This window comes from Chironomus tepperi, unplaced genomic scaffold (genome assembly GCF_022539635.2).
Source record: "Chironomus tepperi strain 1889 unplaced genomic scaffold, CSIRO-AGI_Ctep_v1 contig_474, whole genome shotgun sequence".
Classification (NCBI taxonomy): Eukaryota; Metazoa; Arthropoda; class Insecta; order Diptera; family Chironomidae; genus Chironomus; species Chironomus tepperi.
The window spans coordinates 58,294-82,433 of record NW_027226596.1 but is presented as its reverse complement, the minus strand read 5'-3'; the positions used below and the strand labels follow the sequence as shown (position 1 = coordinate 82,433).

Below are 24,140 nucleotides of genomic sequence, written 5' to 3'. Positions count from 1 at the left end.
TTCTCTTTAACTCTCATTCCATGATTCATATCAAACCACAATTGGTCCACTTGTTCAGTAAATAAAATGCAAAAAGAAAATATATTCCATGTAATGTTTCGGTAATTTTCTCTATTTTTGAAGCTTTACTAACGAAAAAATTGTCTGCAATATAAAATTAAATAAAAGTTCCATATGATGCACAATGTAAATGTGAGGAAAAAGTTTTTAAAAAATTTACATCAAGAGCGCATATGTTCTTAAAATTTTTAAGATTCTGTGTGAATTGTAACAAGAATTTATTTTAATTTTTAAAAAGAATATATTGCCTGTGACTTTGATGTTAATAATCGGATTATTAAAGTTTTATGAGACATGGCATTTAAAAAAATTTTATTATGTCAGAGACAGGTTTTATTGATTATGTAAATGTTGTCAGATTAAATGTTATTGTTTTTATGATTTATCTGATTTTATGCTTAGCATTCATGCGTAATAATGAGTCTTTTATTGTTACGTCAAGGAGAGTTGAGGTCGTTCACTTATTACTTATTACTTAGCATAAAATAGACTTTTTGCCACCTCCTTCCTACTCCGTTTGATAATCGGAATAGACCCGACAAGTGCACAATGAAAAAACCACAAATCTGACCTCAGACTTACTTGACTCTTGCATAAATTAGATTTTACCTAATATGACTAGAGCCGGCTTTGCTCTTACATGACCCAGGATCTATTAATGCAACGTACCTAATCACAATTTGTGTGTCGCGAATCACACAAACCGAGTTGGTGTTACTAAAACAGCGAAAAAGCATCTGAATCCAACTAGACTTTCTCTGGGAAATGAGGGTACAATATGAGCCGCTAGGATAGTATATCCAAATGAGCAGCTAGGAAGGTCAGATGAAAAATCATTATCCTTTTCGGCAATAATTCCCATTTTTACAAGTTTTTAATTGTATAAATTCTGACCAAACCTCTGATAAATGCTACAAAAATTGATTAAAGCCTCAGACATAATTTCTGCAAATTATTCTCAGTCATGCAAATAAAATAAGCAGAAAAAAAAAATTAATAACCAACCTCGTTAGCAATGTTTTATTTTTAATTGAAAATAATTAAATGGTAATAATTGGGTGAAAAGCATCCGTTGAAGATAAACCAATAATTTAATACCCTTAATGAGATTACACTCAACATAATTTTCAACAATCATTATACGGAGATTAAATTTCAAATACCGATCAGAGTGCAATCAATGGCTTAACTCCTTTTGAAGCCAGCTAAATGATAAGCTTTTCTGCAAATAACCCAGAAAGTTCAGGGGAAAAAAGAAGAATTTTTTATCCTTTAATCATCTTTTTTTGTGTAAATTGGAAGCAATTAGAGCTATGCTGTCCAAACTCTCGAACAGAGTTGAACAAATCTAATGATTTCGGTCCTTGTACTCCATTGTAAAAGAATGAAGTAACGAAGGACTCGTTTTCCAAACTGAGTCCCGCAGAAATTCTTTGGAACTATCGTAAATCGCATCCCTTGTCAGGTTTCGGTCGTATACCACCAAGATATGCCGTGGCACAAATAAAACTGGACAAGAAACATACAAATGTAATAATTCTGTATACGCAATGGAATACATTATTAAAGTTGATGTTTGCAAAATTGAATAAAAGCATAAACTGCTTAAGGCAAGAGAGAAATTTTGAGTAAACACAAAGTAAATCCGATACAAACGTCAATTTGGCTACTCAATTCAACGCACGTTTATGATCAATTTGCATTAATTTTTTGATTGTTTACTTCTTTTGGTAACTTCCCACAAAAGAATCAAAAATTCCCAAAACTATCTGGAATTATCACTTGGAGTTGTTTGTGAGCAATGTCTAATAAATGAGGCAGTGGTGGGCAACATATGTGTCGTGACACACTAAGGTGCCACTCAAAATTTTTGAAAATAGTATGACTTTTGTGGTTTCGGTTGATGCTTACCACCAAGGTGTACCGCGCAAAATAAATGGTTGATCACCACTGAACTAAGGTGTAGTTAGTTTAAACGGTGTTTTTTGGACTTTTATCTCGAAAAAACCCAATTAAAATTAAAGAATTTTGTCAAAAGGAGCGGGATTGTCCAAAAACTGGACTCAATGTCAAAATTTAATGTTTTAGAGGGTCATTAAGTTATTACGTAACGCTTTTAGGTGTCGTTAGGGGTCGAGTCTCAAAATGGTATTTATTAATAAGCGAATAGTATGCTTCCCCGAAATTCCGGCCCCTAAAGATTTTCAGGACGAGAAAATAAAAAAGAATAGTGAATTTTCCTATAAAGAAAAAATGTGAAATTAGAAATTAGTAATTGACGTCAGTGACAAACGACCTCTAAATTGTCATTTCTACGTATTACAATATAATTCTTGTCATCAACACCTGACAAATCAGCAACAGAATAATTTATAGAATAAAGAGAATTTTGCTCTCTGCGTGCAAAGTATAAGATACTCACGGCATCGCACCTAAATATCTGAGAATAGAGAAATAATAGTCTTACAATAATAATAAAAAATAAACTTGAAGTTAGTCGGCAGTTTGTGTTGTGGAATCAAGAGATATACACCTGAATTAAAAATCATTAGCGAATTACACAATTTTTTAGTCGTACTTGATTCATAATATTGCAAAATACGAAGTGAATTTTTGTGTTTCTCATTTTTAATTCCTCAAAAATACCATTAAAGTAAATAAGAGAGTCAGTGGATAGAAAGTGTTGCTTATCTCTCGTTTGCATAATCCCTCTTGTGATTCAAAGATTTATGTGAATTAAAATAATGTTTCGATACACGGCAGTAGTTTTTCTGTTGGCAGTTTTGCCAGTCGCTTACAATCAGGTGAGTTGAAACAGATATAGAGAAGCAGAGAGGCAAAAAACCCCATTGTGGTTTAAAGATGATGAGACTACCGAGAGTTCAATGCATTTTTTAATACCATTAAAATATTATTATTGGTTTATCGTTCTGCTCTATCTCATGCACGACGATGAACAAAAAAAGTAGCATTGTTGAGTCTATATGGTCATAAAAAGCTGCTGGAAATTAAATTAACCTTACAGTCATTCATAGTGTGGCCAAAGTAGAAGCAACAAAAATGGAAGAGAACTTTTCATCACGTAGCATGCTTGCAATTAAATTAGTATTTAATTACATCCTGTGTCATTAGGCACAAACTTTTTCGATTGGTGATTCCTCTCATTCCTGTTTGTGGTTTTGTTTGGAGATATAAAAATCTCTGCTTTTGCATTTAGCCATTCGGCAACATATTGATCTAAAAATAATAACTTTTGGACACAGAGCAATGTGCAATATGCTGGGAGAGAAAACAGTCGATGAAATAGAAATTTATTATTTGCCAGTACTAAAAAATGGATATAGTTTTTCATTCACTGGGGATGTGTTATGCACTGTGGTGGGTAGCCATCTGGGTGGGATTTGAAATTGGTTTCTTTAATTGCACAGTTTAGCAAAATTCAATTTAAAATGGGTTAAAAATCGAATAAAAAATAACGATCAAATTATTTTTGAAATTTAACGTTCAAATAAAATTCAAATTTTTATTATTGAGGCTAAAAACACGCGAATTTTTGTATGGAAAATTAGAAAATTATTAATTAAAGGAATTGACCGTGGTTCTGTTCTAAGATATAAAACTAATCGATAAAACCTTAATTGATTGAAACCCAGCTAATGCTTCAAACCCAAGCTCTCTACGATGTCTGGTTCCTAAGATTTCCAAGCTGACGCAAGCAACCTGCCAGCCGATCAAAGTGAAGTTACAAGCGTCATTTGTAAATTGAAAAGCATCTCTTCTACAAGACATAACTTGAAAATGCATCCTAATAGTTCCCAAAAGACGCATATATGTGCATATCAATCCATCTAGCCAGCCACTATACATAACAACAATTTTGTTTTGTAAACAACAGTTTTCTATTGAGACTTGATTACTTCCGCATTTCCCTTTTATGTTCTGTTCTCCTCTCTTTTTTTTCAATCTCATTTATATTGAAAAATAAAATAAATACAAATTAAATCTGTGTTAGCTATAGCGTGTCCAAATGTTCATTTAACATGAACAATAATGGCTAGTATTCCCAACCAACTGAAAAACTTTATATGGATGGGATATTTTGATATGTTGTATGCTGTTATGTTATGACAGATGACATTGTGATGAATGTTACAATAAATGCTCGAGCATAATAGAGAATGAGGAACATTTATATCATTCACATAAAAAGAGCTCAGATGAGGCAAGAAGATGAATATTTGTGTATGAAGGCATAAAAAAAGACTCTTGAATATCATCATTTCAAGCACTTTCTTTTCTTTTTTATCAACATGTGAAACGAAAACCACAAAAGGTGTCTGTTTGACAAGTCACCGGCTGTAAATCTTTTGAACAATTTAACTCCTTCACAATGACTTACTTCTTTATTTTTTGTTCAAATAAAATTTAGTTTTAACTCAGTTTGAAATTTTTGTTTGGATTTTACATTTTATTGATCAAACAGATACATCCAACTGAGATAGATAGGTAGCAATTGTTGTTTGCTTGGATATGCTTTATGACCAATTGGACGTTTCATTTGATGACAAATATTGTTGTAAAACTTTATTGTGTAATTTGTGAGCATCGTAGAGCTTTAGTTGTAGGGTTATCGAGCTTTTGTTCTTTGGAATATAGCATTTGTACATGACATGCAGTGGACATATCTTTGTTCTGGGTTTACAAACTTCAATTCTTTGTTTTTGGAGTCAATTTTACGTAAATTGAAAAAATAAACTTTAAATAGATCTAATTGACAGTTTAACTCGTATAGTTTCTAGTGGGATCGGAAACCTATTCTTTGACCTGTAGCTCATAAAGGAGTCGCGTTCATGGCATAAGATTCGCAAATGGAAAATTTACAAGACCGAGTCTCGAACTCATGATCGCTAAGTTGGTGGACAATGATTAAGTCCCGAAGAACGAAACCACTAAGCCCCTGAGCCAGTTTCTTTCAGTTTAAGCAACGACGCTTATATGTAGCAATTCGTGAACTCTTATATGAAAAGGTGGAAATTGGCCTTAATTTTGTAATGGAGTCCAGGCGACTCAAGTCAACTTTTCTTTCGAAATCCGAGTAAACTTCGAGCTCTGCTTCTAAAAAGTGTCACATCAGCTCATGACCATTCCTACCAAAAGATTTCAAAGTTCCAAGTTCTCGACAGAATCGCAGTTGATGCTTGTGACAAAAAGACCTTCACCTTGCATCATCGTCTTACATAAAGATACTTACTAAAGTCTGAAATCTAATGTATCATGAAATTCTTTATTTATTAAAGAAAATGCGCATCTGGAGAGTCCAAAATCCCTCAAGATGTATTCACATCTTTCTTTTTATTTGCTCAAATATAGAACGATTTATTTCTTCTTTTTTGGACTTTATTATAAATGTTTAAAAGGTCATAAAACTTTATTTATTTCGCATTTTCATTGATTTTTTTCGTAATTCGATTTTTCTCAATTGAACACTTTTTGCCTGATTTATAATCTCCCAGAACGTTGCATTGAATGTTGCTTTATTTCGTAAATGAGAGCAGCACAATGAAAAGGAACATCAAGAAAAGTTATGAAGGTTTGACAACTGATTTTCTTCTTCCATTATTTGTTCAAACTTTGCTCAAACACAAAACAAAAGAACAAGAAGAAGAAGAAGTTTTTTGTGCTCTTTCATATGTCATTTAAGAATATATTACGTAAAGTCATGAGTTAAGCTAATTGAACAGTACGTCACGCTTTAATTACTGTATACAAATTATTGAAATCATCACTTCAACTTTTAATTGATTCGTTTAAGTACAAAGTTTGATTGAGGGGGAAATGTACTGGAAGAATTATGAATTTTAAGCGAATATGCATTGCTAGACAGCATATTTTAGCATATTAACCTAAGGTGAATCCGGTTGAGCGTGTACACTGAATTTCAAATGCATGAAACTTCTTGGTAGTTGAGTACCAAAGGTCGAAATTAATCTAAAAGTATAAACTTGATTTTAATCTGATTCAACTAGATGTTTTCTGGGAATCAAAGTCATTCTAGGTTAATTTATTTCCCTGGAGTCATAATTTTTTAATTTAATGATATTATTCTAATTTGGCGTGACGTATATCAATCACGGAAAGCTCTGATTCATATATTGTCGGAAAACTAGTATTTTATTGCATTTATAATTAAGCTGATCACAGAGCTGATCAACATAACATAGTTGTCAGTGCACAGAGCATTGCAACGTTGCTGTGTAGACATCATAACATCGAAAAGTTTTCACGGTGCTTCAACGACTGTTTTAAATCCATTATACAATCAATAATGTTGTATATTGCCAGATGCAGCTCAGAGAATTTTAAACCAGAACGGCATAATACGGTGAACTGTAATTCTGGACATAAAAATGGATTGAAATCCGCCCAGGTATTTAGGTGTATTTATGGGGTTTGGGGATCAACCCTCCTGTCAACCATCATTCTTGATCTTCATTTTCCAAGAGTTTTTCGTGACAAGTAACATAAAACATGAAACAATTTCTGAGTACACCTCTGATAGTGTCGTCTGGTGAACTTTATTCATTTCGTTTATAGGATGACACAGCAGTGCCCTTGCTAACACGATGTGCTGTTCGGGATCGAACAATTTTCAAATACAAATCGAGCCCTCTTAGTTCTAACTCTACAATCAAAAACATTGTATTCATTAATATATTGTTTTAACTATCTACATACATCGCTTAACAACGACAGTACCATAAACGTGGTTAAATTGCAATAAAGCTCTCCCAAGTATCCAATAAAAATTAATTACTCAAAGTAATTTTTCCCCCTTTTTTTGTCTAATGCAAAACTGAATTGCTACTGACTTTAACCTTTTCTAATTGATTCAATGAATTGTTTATACATACTGTCGATGATACATACATGCTTGCTTCAGTTGGATAAGCATACAAATTAATTACGCGTAACATATTGAATTAATTATTTATGCTGTAAATGTAATTAAATTTTACCATATTTATCTAATTCATCATTGATAGTATTATTACGATTGTCTGTATCAATTTAATTTCCTGTTGCTAAATATCAACGGCACTAAAATTTCTCGACTTTTCAATAAAATATGCATAAAAATGATATTAAAATGTTAATGAGATACAATCTTAACAACAGTGAATGAACGAGTAATGGTGAAGATAATAATGAATATTATGCATATATGCGGAAGATGGTGTGCTGTTCTCGAGCATCATGTGCTCTAACTCCCTACTCATATGACAATGACAAAGCATCTTTTGCAATTATTTTAATAAAAAATTAGCATCATATTTTCCACAAGCACTTCAGCATTTAACCTTATAATATTATTTTATATGAGAAACAAGCACTTAATTTCTATTAACACGCCAACAGTATCAACCGTCTACCATTTAAGGTATTTAGTGGTTGGAAGGCGAACAACAACATGAAAATGTCTTCGTTATTATTCAGAAAATTGTGCAATAGTGCTTGTACTGAGAATAACAAGGAGGAAGAAAAAAAAAGGAAAAAATAGAATTAAATCGTTGCTTACACAGCAACAGAGACTCTATCGTGCGTGATTTATGTTTGATACAGAAATAGAAACACAACATAGAATTTTTTTTTTCTTTTTACTCGAGATTATTCATTTAATAAGCTTTACTGTTAAATGGGAAATACTTTTTAGTCATTGTGGCAGAACGACAGGCGACACAAAAAAATAAATGGTAAAGATTCCTACTTTACAAATTGAATTAATTAATTTTTGTACTAACTCTTGTTACATTAAATTTCGTATTCATCCATTGTTGCCGGAGCTTTTTACTCAACTTAATTGAAATTTTTTTTTTGTGGACTTCCATTGTTCTTCTCTTGATTATGTTTTTTACAATGAACATTAGCGATGTAATTCCGATAATGAGTTAAAATTTATTTTCTGGACTTTATAGCAATTGGTCAGTTATAACGTCTGTAATTAAAAATTAGATGAGGTTAAGAAGCATGGCTAAATGACAATATTGTAATCTTGTGGTCTGTAATTAGTCGACCTTATGTCTTGTAATAAACTTGACTTTTGTGGATCTTGACATAGTATGCAAAGCTTATAACTAGATGTGTTGTCGACTAATTGACTCTGTTATAATTGGGAAATACATAAGACTATAAAGTCTTAATGACAGAATTTTCAAATATTTTTGGTTGACAAACCCTTACTTATTTCTTACTCTTACTTATTTCTCTGCCAGCTAAGAAAAAATAGTGATTCAACAGTCACTTTTAAATATATTTAAAAGTCTCATTTCTCGTGCCCGCACAGACTTATCAATACTTTCATGAAGTATGCCGCTGGCTACTACAAAATTCGATTATCATACTTTCATGAGTTTGTCGGGTGTCTACGTGATGGCTTTCTATCTATAAAATCAGACTGGAAAATCCAAATTAATTTAGACCAAACTCAAGAATCCTTAAGAGATTTAAACCATATTTATAAATAATATTTTTTGATCTTTTCCATAAACAATTCTATTGTAGTAGACTTTGAGTCCTTACTTAACAGTGTTGTGTTTGTGTGACAAATATTTTAGAGCAATTACATAACTTTTAAAATAATGTATTAATGAATGAAGTTTGGAAATATTAATTAATGATTTTGTTACAAAGACTTTCGGTGGGGGAAGGTGATTCTAAAATCGCTATTTTAGCGTTGCGTGTTTTCCGAACATTTCTAAGGAATGACTTGCGAAAAAAATTCCCGATAAAATTGAACTTCGGATTTATTTCAAAACTAAAATGCCTGTTGACTTTTGATCAACTTTTAGTATCGATTTGGGGATTTCCGATAGATTTTAGATTTGACATTATAAATTTAACAAAAAATTTGATTTTTGTCTCAATAATAGAATGGAGGATAGTTGAAGTTCTAAGCGTCTTATACACATATAAGCCTGAGCCACAAATAGCGAAAAAATTATGGACTCTATAAATTTAGCGGAAAAGTAAACGGCTTGCATTTGGTAGTTGATATAAGAGTGTTTAGCTGAGGCTTCAAAGTTTTATGGTTTTATAATTCAAATTGGAGTCGGATTTACTCAAATCTTTCACAAAATTGTATCCTCATTTTGAGATGTGGTCTAAATAATTATTTGCTTACTTACTTATGGAGTCCGGGAGCCATGCTCCGACTAAGAGTCTAGGTTGCTAAAAAGAGCTTTTCATCTGACTTTATTGCTGATTGAATCACAAAGCTTGTTCAAATACTCAGTGTTGTCTAGAATCTAGATAGCTCCTTTCAAATAATAATTGCTACAAAATCCTACATTAATCAACAATTCTTTAGAATCCCTAGTCCATAAAACTGATTTGACTTTTAACGAGATCATTGTAGTCAATTTAAATATATACTTGACGACAAATAATTAAAATCTCTTTTTTTGTGCTCACTTTTTTTTATAATTTTAATTTCATTGTTGAAATGAAAATATTTGTGACTGTATAAATTATCCTCTGAAAGCTGTTTTATTTTAATTTTAATGAGCAGTACAGAACAAAAAAAAAAGATACATTCAATTAACATTGGATAATTGAGAAAAATTCCTGTCGAATGACGGATGTTTTTTAATGCCTCATAATTTATTTAATGATTTGTCCTATTTTTTTTGCAGTTCATCACATTTAAAGATGGCAAGTTAGGAGTTAATTTTTTCGGTTTTGCAGCTGAAGCAGGTTGGTTCATTAACACATGTTGCGGAATGATAAAAAAATATAATTAAAATAATTAATTTATCTCTACTCTCTTATTTATGTCTGTAACAAGGTCTTGGTGGTCTTTTAACAGGAGATGCAGCACATGGTGGCCTTTCAGCATCTGCTCGTACACCATTCGGTAAGCGATGAACATAAAAAGTTTAATAATCTAATTTTATAACAATTTATTTTCATTTCATATAGGCCAAAAAGCAGCAGCAGGTAAATTAGCAATGAAAATTATACAAATTATTTAGATATACCTCAGTTACAAAACCGAAATTTCATTTCAATTTGCTATTATAGGATTGGGTGGAACTGTTGATGATCAGGGTGAGTTTTTATGAAGCTAATTATTATTTTGCGCTAATTTAAAATTAATGAAATATTTTGAATTCAATTTTGGTCTTCATTGTTATAAGTGAACAGGGGTAATCAATTATTATGCGGTAATGGTGCGCGTTTTTCTCATTGAGGTAATTGCATTCGAATTATGGTTCAATGAAATGTTCTCTTTGATGGGTGTCTTAATATAGATTTCAATTAAGAGATTGAAATTATAATAAACTTTAAGACAGAGTTGTAGTATTGAGCATTGCTTGAGGGGAACAAAGGCTTAACTCCTCCATCCTCTCTTCGACACCGCGAGCTTCTTCAGAGATTTACGTAAAAAAGAACGACCCCTTTAATAAAGGTATCTTAAAACTGCTAATCAGAACTCGAATTTGATTCGGATTTTTTAAAGAAAAGTCAATTCGACTCCATACTAAACTTGAGTCAACTTCGAGCTCTGCTGATGATATGACACTTGATGATACTTTTGCTGTTTAGAACTGATGTTTAGAAATATTTGCGTATAAAATGCAAGTTTTGAGATTATTCCCACAAAAATTTGAAGCAATTTTAAGAATTTTGTCCAAAAAAAGAAGACAGGTTGGAGATTTGACCCCAAACCCCTCTCTACCATTCAATACGGCTCTCATTGAAGATGTCGATAAACTTAAGATCGTGTTGTGGTACGGTAGTATTATATAGAGCATATATTAAAAACCACTGATAATACTTTAAAGATTCATTCAAGATTTAGAATCTACAATGTCTTAAAAAGGCCCTAACTTTCGTCATTAGCTAACCATATAGATCATTTGTGATCCATAACCTTAACAAGACCCTTATTACTTTATATTATCGATTTAAAGTTTTCTCTAGAATTTATCTGAAGCATCTATGCTGAGAAATTATTGGAATATAAAATTTCAATAAGTAACCAAAAACAATCAATTTCCACATTTCTGCTATCTTCCAATACCACACACAACTCTGACAAAGCTCTTAATACACCGAAATTAATACTTATAATTTTATCAATTTACATTCCATTTATCTAATTTATTCCATCTTTTACTAAACAGCTTAAAACATTTACTGATACATTACATCATTTGTAATTCAATAGCATGCTTCTACTTATATTTTATCATATTAAGTTACTTAATCTAAGTGTACAACTTGTTGTTCTGATGTGAATTTAGATTTCTCTAGAATAAATAACATCAATTAAAATGACAGCAATGACTGGACATTTTTGAGGTGTCATTATGCAATTTGCTGACGTCCGGGCTGATTTTTAATCAACAAGTTTTGCAATCTTGAACTAAATTTATGACTATGAGCAGCATAATGTTAAATTTTAATGAAGAATTATGATCAAAATTTCGGAAATGAATGTGCTGAACTTAGCGTGGGCGAAGAATTTAAATGTAAAACTTAAGTGCACGATAAATTCTAATTTCGCAGAAAAAAAAGAACGTAAATTTATGCCATTAACTTTTGATTTCTTGACCAAATATTCCAGTATAAGTAAACAGAATGAATCGGCGATTTTATTAATATTCTGAAGGTTATATGAATGTAATCGACATGCAATAAATAACTCTGTATTAAGCTATACGTCATGTGCGGAAAATACGCTAATGAATTTTTATAAAATGAATTTAAATTTGCATTGTAAAAGAGCTATAAAGCTATAGAAAATGTCCGATGTCAACAGAAAAAAAATTGATCAATATTTTAACACATTTGTCGCTAAACTCAAAAGTGTATATCAACGCTTATGGTAAATGCTATGAAAATAATTTTAATTGAACTGTGGTGTTAAAACCAATATTTTGAAAGTTCAAAAATTAATGAGGAAAAATTTTTTTGGGAGTTTATTGAAACACGAAATAATGCACAACGACTATAATCCCTCAGAATAAAATTATTTTGGCTACTGCTGCTGCTGGAAATATGGCACAGTCAAATAATTAAACAATAAAGGCAAAATAATTTTCAAAAATTGCTTTTTGTTGGGGTCCGCTCGATTTAAATGAGCAGTTGAATACAATAAAGCTGTTTAGTCACCATAGAGTAATCTGAATGAACCATAAATTATCAAGCTGACTAACAATGCTGTTACCGCTTCTGCTGAACTGTAAAAAAAGTCCATTTACCATGTATTCACTTATGTATATACACATATTATGCGTTCATTAAATATAGAACCCTAAACAAATTAATTACACATTCTCTCCGTTATTCATCTCTTCCAAAACATGTCGACGTATTAGGACGTCCAAGAGGTGGAGGCTTTGCAGCTGCTACAGCAGGGTAATATTTTCTTTAATCTTGCTATTCGACACGACACAAATAAAAAAAAAGTATATATAAATAATACCGAATATCTTTTTAATTACTTCACATATTTTTATACTACCGTTCGTTAATCAACATATTCAGTGCTGGCCTTGGTGCGAGTGCGGCCTTAGGCGGTAGTCTTGATGGTAATAAATTCATCACACAGATTTATCCTCAATTTAATTACGACTTATCAATTTTTTTTAATACTTTATAGAAAGCGGTGGTCGAGGTGGCGTCGGAAGTGAAGCACATGGCGCTGGATATCAAGCTAAAAAAGTTGAAATAACTCAATTTCCACAGCAACTTACCATCCCAGAAAATGTATGATAAGAGAATAATCTTTTATAATTTAAATCAATTATATGTTTATCATGTTTAATGACTGTGTAGGTGAAGGCTATTGAATTTGGTCCAATAAATCCACGCGTTTCAGCAGAAGAAGATTCACAATCTCAAAGACGAAGACTTAAAGCAAAATATGCTCAATTACAAAGGGACGAGCAAAACAAGGTAGGGTGAAGATAATCATTTTTTGGGGATAATTTATAAGTGGCGTCTATGAAGGAATGGGGATTATAAAGTTAAGCTGTAGAACTTCTATAAAGTAGCATTGGAATTATTTAATAACCCAGTAGAAGATGCTGTAATTTGTAGACCAAGTCTAGTAATAAACTTGATATGAAAATTCATCCTGAATCCGGCAACAAGGCTTGTTACACCGGTAAGATGCGTTGGGCTGGTGTCGGATTTTCGTGAAGTTTATTACTAGATATATGCATGTAGGGTAGAATAATCGCAGTCTAACCACTCGGATCCAAAAAGTCAAGCAGAAACTTGAAGCTCTTCCCTCTCCCTTCAGCATTAAATTGTTGGACGCCATCGACAAATGACCCCCTCTTTCATGATTCAATGATTATCTCGCTAAGTTTCGGAACAAACAAAATTCAATCTGTACAATCACAAAGTTGCTTGAAAATGTCGAAGTTTAACTGGCGAAATAATCATTTTATTTATGCTGTAAAAGGCTAACAATTTTAGTCCGGATCCTCATTATATTTTTTTGTATTTACCGAGAAGAGTTGAAAGCTTCTAATGAATCCTTTTTCCTCTTTTTTTCATCCATGACTTTTCATTTCTAACAATCAAACAAATCGCACACATGATTCCTAAATTGCATGAAAAAGATTCCAAATTTGGACAGTCGCTTTAATGACAATGATGACTACGTACCTCCACCACCACCACCACAACAGGACTATCGAAGTTTCTTTGATTTTGGCTATTTTTCTGACCTTGCGGCAACAATTTCTGGTGCACCAAATCCACAGACACAATCGGGATATAGCATACAAATCAGAAAGCAAAAGACACCAAATACAGTCGAATTGGAGAAGATTATAACACCTGACTTGTCAAAAAAGACTGATCCAACGAAAAAAATTGATGAATTTTTCTAATAAGCACATTCATTACACAAATTGCACCTCATGTCCTTGATATTTGACCTTAAGATATTAGATGGATGCACTCATCAGCACTAATCTTACCTTACATTTTTTGATACGTAGTATTTTGAGTACGGGTAGAGTACGGGCAACAAAAACAGTATTTTTCTAAATTAAATTGTAAACTAACTCCCATTGGCAATAAAATGAACAGTAAGAAGAATAGAAAAAAAGGAAAAAAATTATTTGTGATAAGTGAAAAGTTCTATTTCAGCACTGCTGTACAATAATAATTTAATTTAGAAATGAAAATTCTCAACAGGTAAAAACAATTACAAAAGAGATAATAAGAGATGACAATAGTTCAAGAGATGAAAACAATAATGTTCGAGATAGAATTTCAATGCGAAGAAGACAATCATCAACAGCCATTAATTCTGGTGCAGCCACAACGACTCGGGTGAACTTTCAACCAAATCCAAACTTTTTCAATGACATTTTCAATGTAATACTTGTAGAACTATATCTTTATGCTTAATTATGCTAATTTGTGATTGCTTCTGTCTCATATATTGTAGATTCCAATTTCAGCACTTAGTGCGGTGAATCAGTTTTTGAATAATGGACTTGCTGGAACATCAGTTACGAAGACAAAGACAAAGACTGTTGAATATGAAAGAAATTAGATTTTTAGTTCTAATTGCATGAAATTTTTAAATGCTTTAATAAGCAAGCTTTAAAATTTGTCTGTGGAACTTGCAGATTGGCTTTCTTTATTCTGAATAAATAAAGGAACAATTATTAGCATGCAACTGAATTGAAGCAATTTATTTTATCCCATTAGTTCTTTTTAAGCAGATCGGAAGCTTTGTCAGCCAAATTAAAACTTTGTATCAAATTGGATTAGATGCTTTTAATCCCGAGCGACACTTTCGCCGCAAATTGGATCGAATCCGATTTTACTGTTAAGAAGCATGCTTTTGATTTTACTCACAAAATTGACTACTCATCAGCATGCTCATTTAGGTGAGATTGCTCACTGTCTACTGGGTAAGGAAACTTCGAGACTTGGACGGTCTCTTAGCGAACACGTTGTGTTGTTCGGGAATTGATGAAATTTTATTCCATTTCTGCTGCAAAAGATATATTGGCACTAATTGCAATCTCTATTGAATTCACATAGAACTCATTACTTGTATGGATTCCATATTAGTATTTTTACTACTTTGTATCACTTTAAAAAGTATCAAACAAGAGAACAAATTAAACCAGGTACGTCATTCTGGAGATCTAACAAGTGGTTGTGATTTTGTCATGTGAGAAGTTTTAATTTGATCGAGAATGTTGAGAATACACTTACTTACTTTACTGGTCATACAGATCAATTGTGATCCATGGCTATCCAAAGATGGCACTTAAATCTGGCTCTATCTCTGACTTCTGTTTTGATCGTTCACGAGCTCTTTTACCATCAATACCTTGTTTGATGTATTAAGAATTTGTCAACGGTTATTTTATTTTCAAATTAAGCACGCAACTACAATTAGTAGATTTACCCTTTTAAGGTTTCGTCCTAGTAGCATTTCAACCTTACGGATGAAAAAACCTGTGAACAACATACATGATCATTTTCATCTGGTATATTTAAGATTAGCAAGCTCTTGAAGCATATTCTTTGCCTGATAGAGTCAATTTAAAAATATATTCGTTTAGTTTTTAATGTCCCCAGCAGGGACATTCAATTTCCTCGTTTTACAAGATAAATAAGTCATTACACCGTAGAGAAATACGAGAAATCTATTTCCGTTCGGTTCTATTAAGGATAAAAATAAAAATTCTCAATTGGTCTGAACATGACTGTCCAAATTTAGAATTTGCTAAAAAAAAAGCTATCGAGTATGAATGAAGCAGTAAGCTATGAATGAAACAGTAACGAAGGCTTCTTGCGTTGAAGTAGACGATACCTCGAGTCATAGATCTTCCTGGAAAAAATTTTTCTAGAATATTTAATAATTAAGGCAGCAAAGCAGACCACTTGGAAAATATTGAGAAAAATTGTCAGAAATGCACCAACATCAAAACAAACCACAATAAAGCTTTAAAGCTGCTTCTAATAAATATAATACCATTTATGAATTTTTTAGATCCATAAATGCTTTCTCATTTTCTTTTTTGCCATTAATTCTCTGCGTTTGTTCTTTTGAGCTGCCAAGACTTCTCAGGAAATCATCGCATACTTTCATAAAATATTCATTCATTATTTCATCGATTTTTGCTTTGTTGTTTCTGCTTTTTTCCCAATAACTGAGCGTCTACATGTATTTGCGATCAATGAAATTGATGATTTCATTTTGTATCTAATCGATTTGTTGAGGCAGAAACGAGAATTTCTCACATGAATTTTCGTACTTAACTGTTTCCGTATAAGAAAAGACACATCACTTGATACTTTTTCCTAGAAAAAGAAATAAAAGAAAAATTTAGTTTTTGTATGTAGGCAAGAAGAAATCTTGTGAATTTTGGTTACGTTTTGCCTCGTTTTCTTTTATTAGAGTAGGAAGAATACGAAAGTTTCAATTTTCATATTTACTTCTTTTATTTTCAGTGTTGTTATTCTAAGTTTTTAATTAATGCATGTTCTTGCGACACATGGTAACTTGCGTGACTTTGACTTTGTGAAAGAATCGACTTAAATTCATTAAAATCAAGTTCAGTAACAATTCAAAGTCACTATTGCTCGGCGATGGATTTTGGATCGATTAAATGACTTATGTGATTCTGGATGGATACAAACATAGAAATTCTGAAGCGTAGACAATGTCTAATGGTGTTTTGGATTTGATACTCAGAAGCTCGTACTCTAAACACCGTTATTTTGTGTTTTATTGTCATCATGACAGATCTGAAGTAGGTTTGATTGAGTTTCTTGTTCAATTTTCATTTGGCATATTTCGAGGGATTCATATTGCGAGTTGTTGCTAAGGTCTTTGAGATTAAGATTAATTAATTCAAATTAATGGCCATGAAACCTCATTTTTGATTGTTTTTAATGTAATTTATCAAAATCACTTCTTCTTTGGATTTTTTCAAAGTAGATTTGGCTTTCAAAAATTATTTCTGTTGCTTTTATGGATTTTGAGTCAAAATAGACTTTGTAGTAGTCGGACTCCCATTTTCAAGTACTTTTATTGATGAATCTTTTTGAAACTTTTTTCGTTTATTAGGAGGCGCATCCACCGAAAACTGACAACTCTGCTGGAAACTTGACACCGAACCTTCAAAAAAAATTTCCTTGAAGTCTTGGTTATGATCTCGAAAATTCATCAAAATCGATGCTTCCGGAAACAAACTTACTTCTAGGCATACTGGCGCATTGTCGCCATGATTTCAACATTTCAATATGTGCCGATCGGATAGACCTGTAGAGCATATTAAAATCTTAGTATTTTGTTTTCGAGACCAGATTACATTTGAGCATGATCTTGCCTGTACTCAATTCTTGAACAATTGTCTGAATTCTATTAATCAATATTTTGGCCCAGTAAGTAAACAACATTAAAAAGATGAATACCTACCCTGCTTCCACCACTGACGCATACATTTGTGCTTATGTTTGTACATACTAAAATATTTTCATTCAATGTTCAGAGATTCTATTCTGTATTTTGTGATGATCATCGAGGGATTGAATAATTTAAGTACTTAAATAAGCTAAAATGCAGAATATCTTATGTCAGCTTTTTCTCCTCCTTGTTTGTTGCCTTTTGTGCTTTCAACAGCTTTTTTTATGCTTACTTCTTTTTACTTCAAAGAGATTAAGATTAATTAATTCAAATTAATGGCCATGAAACCTCATTTTTGATTGTTTTTAATGTAATTTATCATGCTCAAAACAAATCACATTCTTCTTTGCTTTTGTTATTTTTTCAAAGCTGCTTTCTGACAGCGGATACAGCAATGACTTGCACTTATCATAGAGAAATTCATTGCAGTGTGAGTTATGTGGTTTAGATGTAGCTTTGGGGGAATTATTAATACAAAATACTGTGTTCTACCCTTACTCTTGTCATGGGTGTACAAGGTCGTATATATAGGGGTTTTTAGGATAAACTCTCAGCTCCTTATTGAAAGAAATTTTTCTATTTTCTAGGGTTTTTTCTCGATCGTGGATTAATTTTGGAATTTTTTTATAAAAACATAACAAATTGAAGAAATTTTTACAAAAATGAGGCGGAGTGGAGAGATATTAACCCCCAAACCCCCAGGAACTCGTTCCTAACTTTTATTCTCTTTCCAAGTGATCAACTTACTTGTCTACCTTGCTGATCGTACAGATCAATTGTGATTCATGACCTCATATGGTTTCTTAGCTTGTAGTCAAGGATAGCGGATTGTAGGCCAATACATCCTGTATTAACCAGAGCCTCGTTTGAGTCTGCCCCTCTTTGTTGCTTGGATTGACGTTCTCCACCGCTAGAAGATGAAATTGGTACATGATGAAGTTAAGCTAGGTGTGAAGACAGCCACCTATATTACTCTTTCAACATCTCTAGAAGTGACGCCTAGGTAGAGCTCTAAGGCTTCCATATAATTAAATTAATGTTCATAGAACCGACAGAATCCAGCACAATTTTCAACAATTCAGCAATTTCCTTCAAAATTACATTTCTTTTTTTTTCCAAAACTCATGATGTTAAATTGAAAAGATTGTCATGGAGCATTGTTTGAGTTATGTTCCTATAAAGTAAGCATAATAACATATTAAGAATCATAATAGTAAGTATATTCACTCATTCTGCAGCATCATACTATAAAAAGCATGACACATATTTTTTCGTACATTTATAGTATGCTATTTATACGTTTAATGATTTCATGAATTCTTAATGTCCCATTGTAGGTACGTTACGCTAGCGTACAAAAATTCTAGTGAAAAATCCTTACACTCATATAAATTTTACATCATACTTAACATAAAATTATATAGCAGTGAAAACGCAATTTCTTGTGTATTTTGAGTTTATTTGCTAGCGTGTCTGACTCAAAGTAATGTTAAGAATGTAGCTTTGAATCTGCACATGAAGATGAACTCGTTCTCTGTCAGAGCTAAATATAAAACCGATTTTATCAAAAATAACATCCAACTGTTAAAAGTCATCACATCACGCAACAGATTCCTGGTGATTCTGTTAACATTTAGCAGCCTAGTTTCTGATATTTGATTTTCTAAATGTTGGAATGCATGCAGAGTTTAATGTGATTAGTTTTGAGAGGAAAGACGAACTTTTCTCCTGAAAAATCATCTATGTCCTTTTGGGATATTAAAGCTCTTTCCACAGATGTTCATATAAAAATAAATATTTTATGAAATCAGAAAGGAATCTAGGTGAAAAGGTCAGAGTTGGCTTAATGATTTTCTAGGAATTGATTATCTTCCAATTGTGAAATTCTGAGAAATGCTCTTATATATCTGATTGGCATTTACATATGGTTTTTGAAGTGAGGTGCTTCGAGAAAGTCAATTTAGACCTTTTGATGCTTACTTCCGTTTACATTATTTATTAAAATGCTTTTATCTACCTTAGATATTTATGAAAATTCATGTTATAACCTTAGCAATACAAATAGTAGCTAAGCCACTTAAACATCTCCGATTGATTCAAATAAAGTAAGCTCAACTACGGAACTTTGAGAGGATATCTCATCTATTTGGCTGTCATGTTGATGCCAAACGATTTATGAAGCTTTACAAGCTCCTTAACAAAGTATTGTATAACTAACTTCTAGATTTGTACCGCTCTGGATCGCAGTATTTGCGATAAGACGCTAAGGTATCTTAACGGCACTATGATGGCTGATTTTGGCCCGATTAAATGGTTTAAACTTGAACGTGCCGCATCATGTCATTAAGATACTCTCAGAGACATTGAGTATCTATGACATGGATACCCTAGCAAACATAGATACTCTAACTGACTCCTAAATGAACGTGTCCACAATTATGCTCACAATTTTGAGGATGCTGAATTATATTTATTAAACATGCTCCTTGTCTATTTGAGATGAAATTTTCAAAAATAAGTCGCATTACCTCAAGCTTAACCTCCCACCTCTGTTCATATATCCAACTACTTTTTATTCAAATCTCGAGTTAACAAGGTAAGCTACAAAATGCATCTTACGAGATATTGTCATGATACTGCAATATTTCCCATTTTGGCAACATTGTGACTGAAAAATATCAAAATTATTCCACTCATGAATTTCAAAATTGCTATTGGATATGAATTTCTTGCCACACTCAGGTGTTAAGCATCAATTTTATTGTAAGTTTTTATATAAAAAATAAATATATATGCCATGGATATAAATTATATAAAATTATATAAAATCCCATTCATTCATGACGTACCATAGAGAATAAAATGAAATAGTTTAAGATATATATCTGCTGTAACTTGTGCTATTGATCGGAAAAGCTCAGTGAAGCCAACTGACTTGAATCGGAATTGAGACGTGCACGAATGGCCGAGAGTGCTTGTAATAATTCATTCACAGTACGAATAGCCTGTAATTTAAACTATATTAAATGAGCATTGCAAGATGCTTCATACATCTCAATGGATATATATGATACTTACATCAAAAATTCTCTCAAATGTTGCTAAACTAACAGGAGCATTTTCTTTATTATCCTATAAGAAATGACATATAATATCTATCTAGAAGCATCCAATATCATTAAAAGCCAATGTTCATACCTGAATTGCCGATTGTCTGACCGATACATTTTCTTGTCCGTCTAATTGCTGTTGCTGTCGTAAGGGATTAAATTGCTGTCTACGAGTAAGAAGCTGTCCATGTGCTACTGACAACACAAGAATTGATAATAATAACAAGATAGGTATTGAAGATGTCTTTACTCCGACCATTATGAATGTTCTTTCCTGAATGAATTTAATTTATGGAATAGAAAAAGATAAAATAGTCAATAGAATGTTGCAGTATGAATGTCATGCCATAAAAGTTATTAAATAATAATTTTAACAATCTAGATGCCTTAAAAGATTAGGATATTAAGTATTAGTCACACATTATTTTGACATTATTTCTTGACAGAATCAATTTTAACTTTTAACATCAACAAGAAGTTCTGCTCAAAACCAATTTCTACTTTTAGTATATACTTTGTTGAAAAATGAAACCACACATGCTTGTGGTTATTCATAAATTATTAGATATTTTCTTTTACAAAATATCCCAAAACCGCAAGCATCTGAGTTAAACTTGAGAAAAGTTCGTCTAGAGAAAGTTAAAATTGGTTAAAATCTCATTTATTTGCATAACTTGCAGTTGTCTAGCCGAAAAGAAAGAATTCCAACCAAGGAATTAGAATTTTTGATTATCTTGTCAAGCAGCAAGCCACATAAATGGAAAAGGCTTCTGCACGGTTTCTTTAGGATTCCATTATAGATTGAAGCATTAGCTGATTCTATCTTGAGTCCGCAAAAAAATTTTCGCGGCACACCTTAGTGGTAAGCCTCAACCGAAAACGCACAAGTGTCATAGGGTTCAAGAAATTTTCAAAAACTTTTGCCACAACACACAGGTTGCCCACAAGTACTGCTGTATCCCGAACTCCATGAAGTAACTAAGGTAATAAAAAGTCCTTCGCGCTACATTTATGATTACTTTATCATTATTAGTTAAGAAAAGTTTTCGATTTCATTAACAATAATTGGGAAGAAGAAGAATTCTCTTCTTCAACTTTGTTTTATAAAATAATGAGGGGAACATTCGGGAATTAGGTTACTTTTAATGGGTGGAAGGAGAGTGAGATACTACAATTTTGTAGGTTTCGTCCAAAAGGAATGAGCAGGCTAGCAGACGAAAACAGCACGCCTGTATTTTGAATGAAATACTAATTACAGCCGAAAGCTGCATGTCTGTGCATCTAAAACACAAAGAATGCAGGCTTGCGGTTGTTGACCGAAACTTATAATTTTGTAACCGACTACACAATTTTGGGTTCGTGATTTGTTACAAAGAATTATGGTTGGAAGAAATGGGATTTAAAATGCTATATTCATCGTTCCGTAATTCCCGAACATTCCCCAAGAAAAAATTCTTAAGAATATTTTAAAATTCATTTTTTCTTTAATTCCACAATGCACATAAAGTTGAACAAGTTCACGAAAAAAACAGCAAAACGAAAAGGAATTATTACTAAGTTTGTAGGAATTTTTAATTAAAAACTTTCTTTTTTTTATTCCTGACTTTCAAGTTGTTTTTTGTTATTTCGATTCTCAAAAATATCTGGAACATCCAATTCTTTCCCTTACCTTTATTTTCGTTGAAAGTTTTCTTTACAAATACAATGTATGCAGTTCAAAGGATTTTTTTTTTATGCTGCACAATAAACGATTCACTTTACTGTTCGTTAAGCACTGAATATTCTCGGAATACCCCTATGGCTATAAATAGCCAAGTTGAAGATTATCGCATGATTAACTTTCACAATATTCGTTCTGTTGTGAATGTTTCTGAAGGAAAAAATAAGCAGATTAATATCCAGATCTTTATCAGAAATAAATATGAGCTGTATTTAATATCCATATCCAAAAAATTCTTCTTTCCTTCAATATATTTACTCAATCATAACAAAATCAACATTATGCATGAACTACAATGTTTTGCGTCGATCAGACAAGCAGAAAATTACATATCATCGTAAATGCTCTTTGATTTTTTGCATTAAGCATGAAATTAATTTTCTTTTTGGTTCATTGAAAATAAATTTCACAAAAAAAGCTCACTTTAGAACAGTGGTGGGCAGCTTGTGTGATGCGGTACACTAATGTGGTGCCAAAAATATTAGGAAATTCCATGAACAGTATGCTATGTCTCTAGCAGGCAAAGATAACGCTTTTAGAAACTGTAGTGGTATTTATGTATCATAAAAGGATGGTCCTTGCCTGTGCGGTTTAGATCGAGGCATACTACCAAGGTACTGCAACTCATATTTCTTTGTGGAGCTTAGGCTTTCGACCTGACTCTGTTGCTTGCTCTGTCACCTAGTTTGTACAAATTCTCTGTCCGCATGTTGAGCTAACATTCTTTCATCACTGTTCGGAATCAAGTAGCTCTTTGAGCTTTTGGTCACTGTTACGCTTGTGGATTACATCCAAGGCTGTGTCGAGAAATTGTGTTTCTGTCCCAGCAATAACATTTTCTCTTGTATTTTCTTCTCATCTGTATTTCTTGTTGATGTTTTGCTGATCTGCTTTTCTCATGTTTTGCTGACCTGCATTTGAATGCTTACTACTAAAGAGTACGACAAAAAATAAAAGGTTGCCAACCACTGCTTTAGAAGAACTTTATGTTTTTTATCAGCAGCAATTCAATAATAGACGTGCCTTTTTGTAATTTTTTCCTGCAATTCTGAAGCAGCACAATGTGTGCCCACAAAGAGAAAAGTTAACGAAATGATGATGGGTAGAAGTACGCATGAAGAAATTTGGGATAATTTTTAAAAAATACACACGTGTGGGAGGCATCAATTGAAGACAAATCAAACAAGCTTCATATGCTAATCTTATTAACTTTTGAATATATCAAAAATCGATTTAAAGTATTTATTGGGCTTCCATAAAGTATCGAATTTCATCAAAGTTGAAAAATACACAAAAGGAAAAATTGTCGAAAAACTCGACACGTTTTGAGGTGATTTAAGATTCTCGATCGTATTACTTGGAAAAAGAGGAAAATTCAGAGAAAAAATTGTCTTTGTGAAAAAAAAAATAAGTTGGAAAATTACCATAATTGTATCAATTTACAGGAAGGAAGGTAAAGATGCTTAATAATAATAACGAGACGATTTTGCGTTGGTGATACTTAAACCTGAATGAAGAATGTTGAGAAAACTTGTAAGGTGTGTAAGCTGATTATGAACTTTAAAAAAAGAAGGAAAAATGATTTTCACATCTTTCTTGAAGGTTTTCAGACTCTTTTTAAAAAGCTGAGTTGAACAACCCACATCAATTTAAATAAATCAATATTTAATGACTTAGGTATTAACCCATTTTAATTGACTTTATTATTGAATAGGGATGTCAATTAATTGAGTTTTTACTATTTGCATAGATGATATGGCCAGAAATAGAGTCAAATGGAAAGCCTTTTGTA

At 32.2% G+C, this 24,140-nt stretch overlaps 1 protein-coding gene across 2 annotated transcripts; it reads left to right on the top strand.

Annotated features, from left to right (window-relative positions):
- Positions 1–2,552: 2,552 nt before the first annotated feature.
- Positions 2,553–14,772, top strand: LOC139099549 (uncharacterized). Of its 2 annotated transcripts, XM_070652042.1 has the most exons (11): positions 2,553–2,864; positions 9,750–9,810; positions 9,902–9,970; positions 10,036–10,053; positions 10,138–10,164; positions 12,441–12,480; positions 12,610–12,653; positions 12,725–12,831; positions 12,901–13,020; positions 14,278–14,460; positions 14,534–14,772. In XM_070652042.1, exons 1-11 carry the CDS (start codon positions 2,805–2,807, stop codon positions 14,639–14,641), a joined length of 837 nt encoding a protein of 278 aa, XP_070508143.1. In that variant the 5' UTR covers positions 2,553–2,804; the 3' UTR covers positions 14,642–14,772. The 2 variants fall into 2 exon arrangements, with proteins under 2 accessions (XP_070508143.1, XP_070508144.1); XM_070652043.1 differs by lacking the exons at positions 14,278–14,460; positions 14,534–14,772 and adding an exon at positions 13,695–14,204 and having other exon boundaries at positions 2,557–2,864.
- Positions 14,773–24,140: the final 9,368 nt, after the last annotated feature.